Here is a 16,122-nt window from a genome sequence, read left to right on the forward strand (position 1 = left end):
TGAATGGCTTATGTAATATTACTTTTCTGAATGGCTTATGTAACATTAGTCTTGCAGAAAACAACAAACATATTGTCACATGCCAAATAAAAGTTGTTTTCTACCATTACAATTGCTAAACAATGAGTGAGAATAACAAATCAACCTGAGTTATTGACATAGCTTGGGGTTTTAAGAATTCAAAAATCAAACAAGTAAATAGTGACTTTGATATCTTAGGACAGATTTACTCAACATATGAGCACTTTGGAGATAAAAACATAGTATATATCTTGATTCCTAGAGAAAAAAAAAAATAACAGCAGAACAAAGGCATAAAAAGAACCCTGAGGAGGCAAAATATATTTCAATGTCACACTAAAAATTATATTACTTTACAGAACTTTGTAACAAACTAACAGCACTTCTTTGGATTGAAGCAGATAATATTTCTTTGAAATACATTATCTGTTTTATCCAGTTTGGATAAGAATTCACAAAGCTGTAATCACAAGTTGAAAGTTAAGTGTAGGTGGATTTTTAAAAAGTCTGATGACACAGCTACATCTTTTTCCTGTTGAGTCAAGTTCTTCAAATTTCTACAATGCATAAATACACAGAAAAGGAAAAGAATGCAGAATTTAGCTTTTTTCTTCTCATCACACCATATTTCATTAAGAGAATATTTTCTTCAATTAAGAAGGGCTGTTCTTAGATTTCATTATCCCAACCTTAATTCAAAGAAGCAATATTATCTTGATGCATTTCTTTATACACTGACAAGCAAACATAGGCACTAACACAACATCACATACTCATGGACTTGTTCGCATGTGAAAATCCTGAGGTAGCAGACAATTACAGTGACAGATATTCTCATTTCCCTTGGACTATGACTATGCTGTTGGACTCTGCATGACCTCCCCTCTCCTACCTTTTTTTCTTTTAACAGTACCTTGACACTAAACATTTAAAAGCTAACTTAAGTCTGTACTCATTTTTTGCAGTATTCTTGCTTTTATGTCAATTCTTTCCATTTTATTGATCTTTTCCCATTTCACATACTTGGTATAGCCTAATACCTGGGAAAAATTTCTCTATTAAGATATTTTACAAACAAGATCTCTCTGCTGCATTGATTCACACCAAAAGTACATAAATGATAAATGCTAACATTTTAAAAAAATACTGTTGCTAAGCCTTAGTCACATGGAAAAATTCTATTTCCATTCTATAACAACATAATGTAGGCTGCTAGTAGGCATTACAAATTCCTAAGTATGTAAGATACAATAGAAAGAATAATTCTACACATTCTTGGCTAGGGAAAAATGTATTTTTAAAATGGAAAAATCTCTGCAGAAATTAACAACGAAAAATTGTGATGTTAGGATGTTCTTTAAGATTATATTGCACCTTGGTGTTTCATTATGAAGTTCAAACTGAAGACACTGAAATAGGTAAGTGGGGCAGCAAAGGTCATTGGAAGTCCATGTGGCCATGGGACAGCTCTCAGTCAATCCTGTATAAACTCCCACACAAGTTTTCATGCCCCATTATCACCAAGCTGGTGTACAGTTAGCCAATAAAGAAAGTTACCAGGCTACCAAAAAGCCAGCCACTACATGCTCCCACAGTGCTAGCAGAGCAAGGATGGGAAAAGAGAGAGGAGCTGAGACCACCAAAATTGCAATTTGCTACTGTGAAAACACTCCTTCAACATGACTGAAATATAAAACCTTCATTGCTGTCTTGAAATAATCCTGTATAAGATATTTTACAATCCTTGAGACTAACCACAGATATGGGAACACCACTACCTATAAACATTTTAAAATGTGAATATAGAAACCATTACAGATAAGCACTATTACAAATACAACAATCTTAGTTACTGCACAGCATGTCATGAATATACCATACTGATTAAAATACTAGGAAAACACAGTAACTTAATTCTTACAGTACCTCTGATTCACTTGCATCTCAAGTTGCAGTATTTTTTCCAAAAGCCCTTTTTCAGCAGCTTCCCTCTGTAATTCCAACTCTTTACAAGCAGTTTGTACTGCATCCTCTTTTTCACAATTGAGCTTCTGAATGAGCAACTGCCTGTCTTGTTCTTGGTTAGATATTAACAGTTCTTTCTCTTCCTTTAGCTTACGGATAATAGCTTCATATTTTTCCTGCTTCTCACAGAGAGACAATTTTTCTGTTTTTTCCTTCTCTAGGGCAGTCATTTCCAACTCTAACTTACTTTGCAGTTCTGTTATTTGCTCTGAAAGTCTTTTTTCTGCCTCAGCAGTTTTTTGATGAAGAAGCGTTACTTTATTTAATTCAGTTCTAAGCAAATTTGATTCTTCTTCATACCTATTTACTAGCTCAGAAATACACTGATCTTTCTCAATTGTCATCAGAGTCCTTAGTTCTGATAAGCCCACTTGATGTTCATCACTGCTGACTTGTATTTTATTGTTTAATTTATCTATCTCCTTTCTTAAGCTTTCAGTTTCCTTGTCAACCTGAGATCTTAAGGTCTCTTGTTGCTGGTTTCTGCTTTCTTCCAAAAGAAGCTTCATTTCATCAGTTTCTGCCTCTTTCAGGGCAAGTTCAACTTCTAGTTTGCACCTCAAATCAGACAGATCTGAAACCTTCAGTTGTAACTCTTCTACTTGTTGTTGTTTCTCTTTCATAACTACCTCATGAGATTCCTGCATTTGTTCAAGTCTATGCTCGTTCTCTTTTTTTAACTTATCCAAACAGTCCTTGTGCTCAGCTAGGACCTTCTCAAATTCCTGTAAATGCCTGGCTTGTAGGTTGCTTTCCAGTTCTTTTAAATGGCTTTGCTCTAAACTCTCAAGTTCTGCCCTCAGGAGTTGTAGTTTCTCGTTGTTTTCAACATGAAGTTTTTTCAAGTCTTCAAGTACAATTTCACGTGACTGCCTCAGTTCCTTGATTTCAGAATTTTGTGTCTCCATTTGGCATTCCAATTCAAGTAATTTCTGGTCTTTTTCATTCTGAAGGCAAACCACAGCTTCTTTCTCATTCTTTACTATTGCAAATTCATCATTCTTATTCTGAAGAACTTCCTCAAGACCCAACAGGTCACCTTTTAACTTTTTGATTTTCTTTTTACTTTCTTCACCATCCTCCAGTAATTTATTAATTTTAGTTTCATACTCACTTTTCAAAGACTGTAATTCATTTTGATGTTTATCATTTAGTGTTTTTTCAAGTGAAAGCTTTACCTTTTCAATTGTATTTACTATTTCTAAGGAAGTACATTTTAAAGAATTAGAAAAGTCACACTGTTCTCTTTGTACAAGTGTTTTGAAATGGCAAAGATCTTCTTTTATACCTCTTAAATGTACCTTTGAGTCTTGAGCAATAACCCTACACTTCTCCACACAAACACTGAGAGAAGCATTTTCTACTGAAACATCCTTTACACAAGAACTTGTATCTTGCATACGCCTACTGTCTATTGCATTGATAACTGAAGAATAAAGAGATTCCACCATCATTTCTGGGCTTTGTGGGTCACTTATGACATTAGGAGACACTGGATTTTCTTCTATTACAAATTCATTTACTGCTGACATAAAGTCAGATTCTGGACTCTCTGCCAATGAATCCAAGTCTAACGATCCTTGCTTAAGAGCTTGCTCCAAGTTCGGATGGGCAATAGTTTCAAAATCGAACGTGTGAGCATCGATGCTGTCTGGAGACAATTCTTCCAAAGGAGCTGGGGGACACACAGGAGGACACAGGGGACCCTGAAGACTGAGTGATGGAGGAGTTCTTGAAGAGGTAGCAATTGCGGTTCCTGTAGTACTTTCCGTCCTTGGCGTGGTAGCAGATTGTGGCGATGCTTGACTATTGGAGGCCTACAAGTTATAAAACAAGAAATGAACACAAAGTGATAAGCAGAAGTGTTAATATTAAAAATTAATTCAAAACCACCAGGCAAAACAAGAATTTTAAAAAATCAGCCTTATTATTTGTAACAATCCAAAATATGTACTACTAAAACTTAAGCAAAAATTGCAGAAAATCAAGGAGATCTTCCATTAAGTTTCAGAAAAACATCATTCGTAAACACATAAATATTAAATGTTCACCTAGCCCAAAGTCCTACGTAGAGCATAGTCAACTGTATCTTACCAGTCAGAAATAGGCACTGGTTCTTTACAGCATACTTATTTCAGTTTTCCTAAAAATTTCATTAGTAAAATATTTTTTATTCTGTTATTGCCAATATTGTAATTAAAAACTCCTTTAGTACCTTATGCTATTAACCATTATACACAACATAGAATATGGAAGCCCTAATGCCAACGATACATCCATAGATTCTTAAGACAAAAAAATAAACCTTAAGCTTCAGCAAGTGCAGAACACTTTCCAGTGTAAGCCAAAAAGCAATGTACAGCCTCAGTATCCAACAAAGACGCATTCCTGAAAATGTTTGTAATAGGATGGATAGAGAAGCCAATTTTTCCCAGGAAAATTATAGTGAAACACACACAGTTAAAATACATAAGGCAAGTAGCTGTGACACACAATTAAGGGGTATGCACAGGATCATCAGGATCACAAACTGGAAGAGATGCAAAGTTTTCTGAACGTATCAGTGCTCTGAAAGATCCCAGATGCATTCTCTGTAACATCATAGCTCAACTATTACCTTGCTCTTCCATCCTTCATCACTAAGAACTTGTTTGATTTTATTCATATAAGAAATGTGACAACCTTGAAAAGAAATAGTTCCTGAAGAAAAACTCATGGGAATTTTTCTAGCAGAAAATTCCCATAAAATGTTCAGTCTCAAAGTGCTGGAAATCTGGGGGTGCTCTTCAACAATCCAACACTGCCTCCAGCTAATAAATTCTGTGATCTTGCTCATGCCTCTTTCCCAAACCATCCACACTGCCTCAATGCAACTAGAATGCATGTCTGGTGTTATTTACTATGTTTGCTATTATTGAAAGACCTCTGCCATCCATTGAATTCAGCTACTTGACTGGCAACAGTCAGTGGAGCTTGGCAATAAATGTTCAGCAACAGCAAAAATCCCAGAAGTGACAGACATTGATCAGCTGTTGTATAAATAGCCTTTTTTTTGCTGTCTCCATCTTGTACAAATGATTGTTACTCAAAAAGGTACCTTGCCCTCCTCTGCACCAAGGAAATATTCCTTAAAGGAGATATAGCATGTTTAACAATTCTCAGCTGTGATTTAAGAATACTATCTCCAGTTTCAACACTCATCTATTTAGCAAAGTTGCATTTTCACCTCAGCTCTCTTAGCTTTTGTATCTTTATGAATCTAAATCATACAATGGTTTTTAAATGCATTGTAAAAAACCCTTGTGATCATTGCATACAGAATATTGTATTTACAAAAAGTGAAGAGGACACGAAACAAAAAAATGAAAAGGAAATGCTCATTTCTAAATGATCCTATTAGCCCAGGTTTAAGCATTTCCCTTGGACTTAATTTCAGTTTGTTGTTTATCTAAGAAAACTTACAAAAATAGATGTTGAAGGATACTGTGTATGCTGATACATGCCTAGGTTCAAAGCATGCTTTAAGTGACAAACATCTACCATTAATATACCAGAAAAAGTAACAAAAACTATCATCACAGATGTCAACTACACACTAAAAAAAGCAATTCAAAGACTTTGAATATGGGAAAGTCCTACAGAAACTCACATGCAAAGGAATGATAGTATCTACTTTTGGCAACCCTGCAGACTCATCCTAGAAGATAAAGAGTAAGGATTTAGCATAAAGAAGAAAAAAGAAATAGCCACTCTGTGGAACAATAAGGACCTCTGTTTCCTCATGACCTGGGGCTGTAGCACACTACATGCCTCAGCAGTGGCTTCTGTGAGTTGGGAGTCTAATGAGAGCACAAGATTACTGCTTAGAGAAGAGTTAAACTTCACATTTTGAGTGTCTGAAACTATACAAAGACTGTTTACTGAGAAGCCTGTGCTTGCCATCTAGTCTGTTTACAATCTACAGGCAGCAATGTATGCACATGTCATACACTAATTTTTGTCATGACAAAGGAAGAGGAGTCAAGAGCAAACAACAAAATAGAGACAGAAAACCAGAATTAATTTCCAAGTTCTCAGGTATTTCAAGACTACGTACCTTGCTCAAATTATGTTACTACAAAAAAACAATAATCAGGAATACTGCAATTCTCAGGAAGATTACAAGCAGTGTTTCAATTCCAACTCAACTAGAAGAAATGGTAGATTTATGATCTGATTTGAAAAACCAGCTTCCCTTATAACAAAAACTTTTAATACCAAAGGATTGCATATGTTAATTACCTACTAATCACTGAGAAGACACCTTAATCATCTTACCCATGGGCACCTTAGCTTTCCCTGGACATCTTTAACCCAATTGCTGACCTGCTTAAACTTTGTATTACGGAAATAAGAGGGCACAGCAACATCTTTGAGGCTATTAAATTACAAAGAATAAGCAGAAGGTCTTAAAAATGAAAACAGATTTCAAAGTATTAACAAATTAAACAAATATCCACAAAAAATGTCATTTAACTACTCCAATGTAATACTAAAGTAAAAAATTATCATTAATGTTCTATGAACTTGAAAACTGAAATAATAAGACCTATGGAGACACTTGAAGAGAAATACTTTCAACACCCCAAGTAAGTAATTCAATCTCTTCTGACTTGCTCTTTACTCCCTTGTCTGCAGCCACAACTTTTCCCTCCTGCCCAAAGCAACTATCAAAGGACACTTGCTGTGGCTGATCCAGTAGGATGAACTTTCACTTGACCCAGACAGAATTAAACTGATGCACTACCAACAATCCAGGGAAACTATCCCAGTCAAATCTGAAGAACCAAGCTTCTGCTGCCACTAGTATGGAAAGGGAAATGCTAGGGTTGAATGTGTCTCTTTTGTAGAGTATGAGAATAATAATACGGGCAGCACTCAACACCTGCACAGCCAACTCTGCACCAAGCTGAGTGACAGTTCACCACCAGAAAAAGTGGATGCATGAAGATGTAGGTATCTTCATGACAATTATTAAATGTTTATTTATTCTTCTAATTATTTATTGTGAATTCTCAGCAATATTGAAGATTTAAAAAGGAGCATTTTAAAAATTACTTCAGTAATTCTACACAGGCAAAAGTAATACAATTTAAAAAAACACTTCTATATTAGCTGCAGAGTAAAACAACACAGAGAAAGACCTTGTGTCTTTCATCAAATAGTAAAAACAACATTGCCTTTGAAAAGTAAAAAAACTCTGACAAATCTGTTTGCTTCAATTCCAAAAAGAGTTCAAATGAATCACTGAAATGACACACAGAGATGGGCATTCTCAAGATGACATCATGAATGGCCCAGCTCTGATTGTGCAATGAAATTTGTTCCAAGGAAATAGACAATTATCCAAATCTGTCTGAGCACCTGACATTTCTGTGTGAGTGAAGAATCCAAATTAGTCAAACAAAAGCAAAATAAAAGAGTGAATTTTCCTGATTTGGCAAACATCTTTTTCAGTACAGCCAGATACTTATACATTTTTTTCAGATAAGTATGTCTGAAGAAAGAAGGGGAAATTACAAACTTCACAAATTCAGGTACATTTCCTGCTTATCTTTCTAAATGTTTTTGTGCCTATTTAGAATTAAAACCTAAATTTCACATTCTTCTGACACTGCAGGCCTTTATGAAAAAATTAATTTATTAGAACAACTGTCACTATCCTAATTTCTTACGAGATAAATTTTGGGATTTGGGACTCCATATTGGGAGTGAATGTCTATATTTTAGAGCAAGGTCTGTTGTAAGAGCATGTTCAGAAAACACCAAAATTTCACAGAATTTCACTTCCAGCAATTTCAATGGCTGTTACAGTGTTCAGGCCCTAATATTCTTTTTCTCAATGGCTGTTCATTTGAAAAACAATCTTAATAAAAAGAGAAAATAGCTGGGAAATAATACTTAAGTAATACACCTTTTCTATGTTACAGAACAAAGAGCAGCCCAGATTTCATATTTTACATAAATAAAAGATTTTCAATAAATCTCCTGTTCAAATCCCAGAGAAATCAAAAGATAGAGAACTTCATGTCACTTGGTTTAAGCAGGAAATTGCTATTCAAAATTAAACATGACCATAGCTTTATCTGTTATATAAGATGCTTCCCAGTCAGCCAAGTGCATACAAGAATTTACACTGCAGACAATAACACAGGCCCTGGAAAAACCTATCGATTTTCTACAGCAAAAGAAACCCAGTTTGAAGTGATCAACTTCACAAAAAAATCTTAAGCGTTGCTAAATTCACCCAGTGTTTCCCTGAGAAAGGCCACAGTCAGAAGCTAAAAGGAACCTATTGGGTGTACTATGGAATTTAGAGGCTGCATGCACAGAAGCAGAAGTGATTGGCAGAAACACAGTTTCTAGGGGAAGGAATCTGCTTGACAGGCAGAGTGAAACTAGGGAAGGGATCTTTTTACCATCTGTTCCTTCTGTACTCAAAGAGAAAGACTGCACAACAGCCAACCAAAGCCCCAAAATCTCCTTAACTGCTTGTGCCAAAAGGGCCTAAGAAACAACGCAGAAATCCAGAGAAGTAAAAAATTCACTGAATACAAACTGAAGCAATGCATTCTGCAGACAGAAGATTTGAAAGTGACAGAAAACAAAAATGTAAACAGAGCAACTCTACCTCTACAACTTCTGTGGAATACAAACACCTGTAAATATTCTCAGATTATTTACTAGCTTATGATTAGAAAGAAAACTTACACAGGTAATCTTCATATCAGGAAAAAAAAAGATGCATTCTAAAGTGTTTGATAAAACAATGTTATGAAAATATTCTACTGTTTTAAATATAATATTATCTTATTTATTGATAAAGAAAAGCAAAAATACCTTTTGCTCATTCAGCAGGTCTGTAATAGTTTGTGACATTTCATCCAAACTCTGTGCTGCCTTGACCAGGTTATGTAGAGCACGTACATGCTGGTGAAGAGGTTCAAAGTCACAAAGTATGGGAACCCTTAAAAACAGTACAGGATTACTTTTTTCCACACTGTTAATTTAATACTCCAATCTACTAAATTATTATGTGTATATTTCAACAATACTAAGCTTGCCTCTGTGTAAGGTCTGTACTTTCTTAATTTCATCTATTTTATATGGAAAAAAAAAGTCTATGAAGACTCCCTGGTATTTTTGTTTAAAATTAAAAACTTGGGCACTTTTAAGGAGTCTGTAACAATAAACACAGTAATGAGCAAGTAATTCCAGTCTTTCCTCCTAAGGAAAGCATTTGCCAGTAGTACCTAGAGTTCCAATGACAGTAACAGAAGTGATTAGATTTCTAATTGAAGCACTTGTGTTTGAAAATGACTATATTTTGTCTCCAGTTGGATTCTCTCCAATCCAGCTCTTCCTCTGAAGAAGCAATTAATTCTCTACTGTTTTATTTTCATGACAGGTAACCTAAAATTAAACAACTGATTAATGCATCCTGATCACATTTCAAGTGTGGCAAGATAAGCTGAAAACATGAAGCAAGAGTTCATCTAGACTAACAATATAGTAAAAGCAGATGACACTTCAATGTATTCTGCATTCTCTATTCAATATATAGGGCAAGTGGCATTAAGTGTATTTTTGCAGAATTAAGATTTCAATCATTGCTCAAACACAATTTCAGAAGACAGAAGCACTGTAAGTAAATTAAAACATCATTTTAATTATGCTGCTGAGAGGTTCAGTGCTGATAGAAAAGGACTTGGTGCTGGGTCTGTTTTGCTTACTGCTTACTCCTTACATGTTAAATGAAAACACCAAAGAAAGTACTGCTCTCAATTTTCTTCTGAAGATCAGCATCGAAGCAAGGTGTGTGACAGCTTTTACCCACACAAGTTACAAGTTCAACACTATCCTCTATATTTTTCACCAAATGCAACCCTGAGCCCAGAAACCAGGAGGAATGACATAATCCCACCTCTATTGCCATCAAGTGGAAAGCTATGTCACTACAATTCAAACCAAATGAAACGTCTTAAGTCAGTGATTGGTTTTCTGACAATAGCAGGGCAAAATTCTTCCTGATCTCAGTATAAACTTCCAGGAAGATTCCAAAATTCTCACAGATTAAAAAAAATCAGGTAAACATTAGGAATAAGATCCTATATTTGCACTTTTTTCCCCACAAAATAGATGAGGAGCAACCCAAGGAGCAAAACAAGAGAAATTAAAAGGGTACATCAGCTATAAAATTACCTATGGCAAATCCACTGTGATGGTGACTAAGCTCACTACACTTGTTAACTCCACCAACACTATCATAAAGATAGCCAGGAATTCTGAATCAAAAAGATTGCCAGTCCAAAAGACAGGTGAACAAAAGCAGTGAATCCAGCTCCTGCCTTATGCACCAATAACAGGTATTAGGTTGACACTGTTAGTGGACCTGACAGATGACAGTGAAGCATCCTCCTCTTGCATTTACCTTTGTAAATGCAATCCCAATTTTGTGGGACTGTGGGCCTGGGGCTAAAAAAAAACCCAAAACAACAAATAAACAAAAAAACCAAAAAAGAGGAATCACAGCAAATCTCAAATCTCTAACTGCAGATCTCTTTCAGGAGGAGGATGATGATGATGATCTGACTGTGGTCATACTGACAGATCTCCTCCTAGGCAGGACCTTACATACAAGTTGCTACTACCCATTTCTGGCCCATTATCTTGGTTGGCATTTCTCCACCTTGACTGCTCTGAGTTTGGAAGCTCACACTAGCAGTCATCTTTTTTCACTAGATAGCTCCAAGTTCTAGATAAGGAACTAATCCCATAAATTGCTTTTAAGACAAACCAGTAGCTTTCCTGTCTACATATGCATGTCTGCCTCACTATTGAGAAGTAAGAAACATAGAAATAGAGCTTCTACTCAAAATGATGGATTTCCATTGACAGCAGAGGCACTTAAGAAAATGCACTTTTTAGCAAATTCAGTCTAATAAAATTGGAGAAAAAGTAGCAATTGAATATAGGAGATCTCTATGATCTCATGCTGAGCTAAAGACATTTATTTTATTTCCTACAGAATACCACACAACAAAGAGCAAAAGAAACAAGTATCAAATCTCATTCTGATCTGACAAAACATAGTTATGAGTTTATTTCAGTTTAAAACTGATAGCAATTTTTTTGCTTTTTATCTCTGAGGTAGATCAAAGAAACACCCAAAATCCTTTACATCTCAGTACAGAATGGGTATGTTCAAACCATCAGAACTTGAATACATATGAATCTGCATTAAGTCAGTGAAGATCATTGCTTAAGAATGGTAATAAGATCAGAAAATCCTTGTTTGTTTTTTATGGAAAATGACCTAAGGAGGTGGAAAACTGATGAGGATGGGATCCCCAGGAAACCTATTTCTGTAACACACAAATTGTAAAGAGGTGCCTTACCTGAGTAATGGCTGTACTTCTGAAGGACAGAAAGACTGCAAAAACTGCAAGTCACTCAATGAGATATCTGGAAGCTCACTGTCAAATCTGCGAGGTTTTCGTGTCTGTAAAGAAGATATTAATTTACACATTGCTGTAAAGTATCAGATGACTAAAGAAGGATCAAGAAGAGCTTAATAAATAACATGGAAAAGTCAGCAGTAAACTGATCTCTTGCTCTTAAAAATCTTAAAAATATTTTAATTTTTAAGAAACCATGTCTGGTCCTTTACCCCTAAAAAACACTCCTTGCATTTGTAATGATTAATTATCCATAGTACTTGGGCAGCAGTAAAATAGAGTATTCCTGTTGGAAGGGAACTACAATGAGCATCTAGTCCAAATTCCTCCCTATTACCAAGCTTCATAAACATTATAGATGAGTTTAGAAGTTAAGGGATATAAAATGGCACTGAAGTTTTATTTATTGTGCTGCTACACATACAAATATTAATTCAGTTCAGTATTTGAGACATTGAAGTGAGTATCATTCTTATTTTCCAAGTATCCTTTAAATTAAAAAAAAAGGCTGAAAAGGAGAAGCTGAAAAGGTTAAAAAGGCAAAGTGAGATGGCAACATTAGAATCAAGGGAGTTAGCTTACTTCAATTAACCAAGCTGTATGAAATCAAAGCTAACAGGCAATATTTAATTACAATGCCCTCACGTTATCAGCTAATTAAGAGGCAAAAATCCTTTTCCACTCATCCACTGATTACATGGAAAACTTTTACTTGCTTTTACCATCCAATTAATTTTATTGCTCTATTATTCACAAGACAATTAGATGATCAAATTATTCCTCCTGGCTTCTTTTTTCTGATCATTACAATTAATTTTTTTTCAATACCACAGACTAAAAAAAGGACTGCACTACTAAAAAGGAGAGCTGACATTTCCTCTCCCACTGCACTGCAAGTTACAAGCCAATGTTAATATAGGTCACTTGAAATGGCAGAGAACACTAGCTCCCAGCTTCTTCATGTGTCACAGCAATGCAAAGGGCATATAGCTTCAATGAAAAGCCCAGATTTTTAATTTGTAAAACTATTTAGAAATTAAATAAACCCAAAAATATGAATACATACACAAAAGGATGGAGGCCAGGAGTCAAGTCCTCTAAACAAACGATTCCTTAGAAAAGACTTCCCTGAAGAAAAAACCCAAACAAACAACTTATTTAAAGGAAGAAATGCAACATCCCAAGAGAAATCAACTGAAGTTATTGCAGTTTAATAGCTGAACTACATTTGGAAGCACTACTACTTATATTGATGTCCACATAAAACCGTAAATGACCACAGAACATCACACAACCCACCATTCAAGCAGAACTCCCTTCACAGAAGTCTCTTTTTGCTTAATGTACACACAGGCAAAAGCCTCAAGTTATTTTTGAAATTTTCACTGTAATCTTCCTCATTTCCATTCCAAAAAAAATTGATAAACTTTCACTCAATTTTCTTATTTTAGCTGTTTATTCAGAACACAAGTGCCAGACTTTGCAGAAAAAGTAATCAAAATTCTTTTAGTAGAATCTTTATTTTTAATTATGTGCTTAAAACTTCTGGTGAAGGTCTTTAGACACGGGCCTTAGTTTTTGGATTTTCCTGGAGTAGTACAGAGAAAGTCACAGCAGCATCCAAATATTCAGTAATGGTTTTAGAAGTGTTATTTAAAAGAACAATAAAGCTCATAAAAGCTCACAATGCATGTTTAAGCACAAACTGCAATAAAGTGTGATAATGAGAATCCGTATCTTTTACAATCATTTCACAGCTTTCACATTATTTTGGATAATCAATATGAAAAAGTTGATTTGATCAATGGAAAAATATTTTCTTTGTAATAGGACCAGCATGTACTTCCTATTTAAATAAAAGAAAATGTTCAAGTCTTTAAGTAAGAATATAATGAAAATTATTTTAACTACAAAGACAAGAGACATACTTCAACAGAATTCGACTTCACAGAAAAGAAAGTACTTACTAAAGAGTTTACCAAAAGATTCCCTTTTTGCCTTTTCAGCTTCATATAGATGTTTGCCATCTTTTATTAAAGCACCTGCCCACTGTGAAAGGGGAAAATACATTGTTACTTGTTAATTTATATGCTGATACAAAGGTTTGGTCTCAAAGTTTTATTTACTTACCTCCCTGTAGTGTTTTATGAACATTTTTCTCCTCACAACTTCAACAACAGCTAAACAGTACATCTGAGGAACAGTGCTGAGAGCCTCTACAACTTTGACCCTTTCCAGGAGCTCTGTTACAAGACGAAGCAGTGCTTGTAGTTTCTCTCCATCTTGGTCAGCATGAAGCATTACAAAACAACACCACCTACAAAAGTAGACTACACTTGAGAAGATCACATCTTGGCAATTTGTTTTTCATTTATATTAGATCAGCAACACGTCTGGATGAAATGAACAATGACATCATTTCACATGGGATGACAAGAGGCTAACAAGAGTACCAAGCTGTACAGAATTCAGTAGTCACCTTGCAGTTTCCTATTAATTTCTCACACAGAATATCCATATCAGTGATCAAAAACAGATATCTACCACCATTTGAGTTAAGTCATTGGTTTTGAATGTCTTGGTAAGACATTCAAGTTATTAGCATAAATAACTTTAGGAGTAATATTAATGCAACTTTCTCCAGTAGAATTAAAAAAAAGCTGATACATCCTGGGCAAAAAAAAAAAAGACTACTTCTTGTGTATAGATCTTAAAAATACTTATTGAAAAGCTTTTGCTAAAGGTATTCAAGATTAGAATGCTATTAAAGAAATAAGAACACAACACTGTTTGGGAAGTCCACACAATGTACTCACGCACTACAAGCAACAGCGACTGTAACAAATTCTCACATCTTGTAACCACATCTTCAATTCCCTTAATCATATAATAAATAGAAAAATTTCAAGCACAGACACCAATATAACTAAACCACAGGATAACTATTGGGAAGGTGATCTACTGGTGTGCTTGAGGAGAAATATTACAGCAACTTTGCCACCAGAAAATACTTAAGGTGGAGGTATATCCCACAAGTAACAAAAAACATAAAACTGCTTTAACTGACAGAACTGCAGCAAAAATAAAACAACAAATACAAACAAGTCAACATCAAGCAATCAGGAATATATACTAACAGAAAGCAATTAGGAATATATACTAACAGAGACACTACAAGATTTGCACTCTTGACCTTTTTATAGTTATGATTTCCTTCAGACACACATTCCTTAAACTGACTTGCTGCAAGTGGAAGTACTATAAAGTTGTGAAGTTTTAACTTACTTCAGTCTGACTTGCAGATTATTTGCAAGCTCCTGTTTGGCAGTGGTACATTTCTGTTTAATATCTAACAGTTTTCTGTGATTAGTTAACATAATCATCAGCTGATTTGCATGACTCAAACACAAATCAGGCAGCACAGAAGGATCTTTCAAGTTCTCAGCTCTCTTCTGATTAGCCAAAAATCCCTAGAGGAAGAGAGACATTGTTACACAAGCTTTATAACAATCAAGAAGTGTGAAAGTGATACATCTTCTCAAAGAATGCAAGAATTTTAACAAACTTACTGTAACCATTGTGAAGTATAACAGAATGATACATGGAGAAAGCAAGTGTCACAGCGCTTTCTTTCAGTTCTATAATCCAGTCCAAATCAATTTTGTTCCATATTTCCCTACCAAACAGCTACCAACACAACCCTAACAGAACGTCACACAACTAACCAACACCAGTGAAAGACCACAGAACTTAATCAGCAGAAACATAGCTAGGATGAAGGGGATCAACCATCATTCTAACTTCTGCTAACAACCCTCCTCCCACTTCTAGCATTTGAAAGATTAAACATCAACTTGGAGCATGTTCAATACTACTGTGGGCTAAAGAATTTCTATTTCTTGCATAAAGAAATTTCCACATGAAACTAATTCTTCTCAAGAGCCAAGATCAAGAGCCACACATCTTATTTGCATGCAAACTGTACACTTACATCATAAGTAAAGGAATAGATGATTTATAAAAGGAAATGTCAAGGAAGAAGGTTTGAAAGCTGAAGTCTCTGCCAAGTCTTGAAAAGGTACAAATTCTAAATTTACAGTAGCATTTAAACAAGGTGACAAAGTCTCTTTCCAGCTGACTGTAACACTTCTTACTCCAAAGTGGGATTCATAAACTTGAGGTAGGCTCTTCACCCAGGTGAAGAAGGTAAAAATAGCTAAAAGCACCACTCACAATAAAGGGCAACCAAGCATAGGGATGGGAAGACTAGCTTAGCCATCATGCTAAATTCACTTGCGTTTAGCACTGGCCTACAATATAAAGATCACGAGACTGAGATTTAGCATTCGCTTCTAAACTCACTCATTGAATTTATCTGGAGACAGGCTCCACTTTTCAATAATGCTGCCAGAAGTACTGGTTGTATCCACCTTCACATACCAGACCAAAGAGGCAACAGGGAGCATGGTCCTACACAACTTTCAGCCCAGCGCTGCCCTTCTCAAAAAGGGCCTCTCTAAGCTCCCTCAAAATAGGGAGGCAAGATTGTTCATTTATTCCTACCAATAATATATCAGTG

General features: G+C 35.3%; 1 protein-coding gene across 3 annotated transcripts in view; it reads right to left on the reverse strand.

Moving 5' to 3' along the window:
- Nucleotides 1-16,122, reverse strand: part of RB1CC1 (RB1 inducible coiled-coil 1) — a 65,913-nt gene that overhangs the window by 15,340 nt on the left and 34,451 nt on the right. For all 3 annotated transcript variants that reach the window (XM_071419413.1, XM_071419403.1, XM_071419422.1), the window contains 7 exons: nucleotides 14,829-15,013; nucleotides 13,674-13,860; nucleotides 13,511-13,592; nucleotides 12,610-12,671; nucleotides 11,484-11,587; nucleotides 8,926-9,052; nucleotides 1,948-3,863 (listed from right to left, as the gene is read on the reverse strand). In XM_071419413.1, the coding sequence (XP_071275514.1) occupies nucleotides 1,948-3,863; nucleotides 8,926-9,052; nucleotides 11,484-11,587; nucleotides 12,610-12,671; nucleotides 13,511-13,592; nucleotides 13,674-13,860; nucleotides 14,829-15,013 (2,663 nt within the window). The remainder of the gene's footprint in view (nucleotides 1-1,947; nucleotides 3,864-8,925; nucleotides 9,053-11,483; nucleotides 11,588-12,609; nucleotides 12,672-13,510; nucleotides 13,593-13,673; nucleotides 13,861-14,828; nucleotides 15,014-16,122) is intronic.

This window comes from Agelaius tricolor, unplaced genomic scaffold, assembly GCF_023055355.1.
Source record: "Agelaius tricolor isolate 1412-34295 unplaced genomic scaffold, bAgeTri1.0.p SCAF_2, whole genome shotgun sequence".
Lineage (NCBI taxonomy): Eukaryota > Metazoa > Chordata > Aves > Passeriformes > Icteridae > Agelaius > Agelaius tricolor.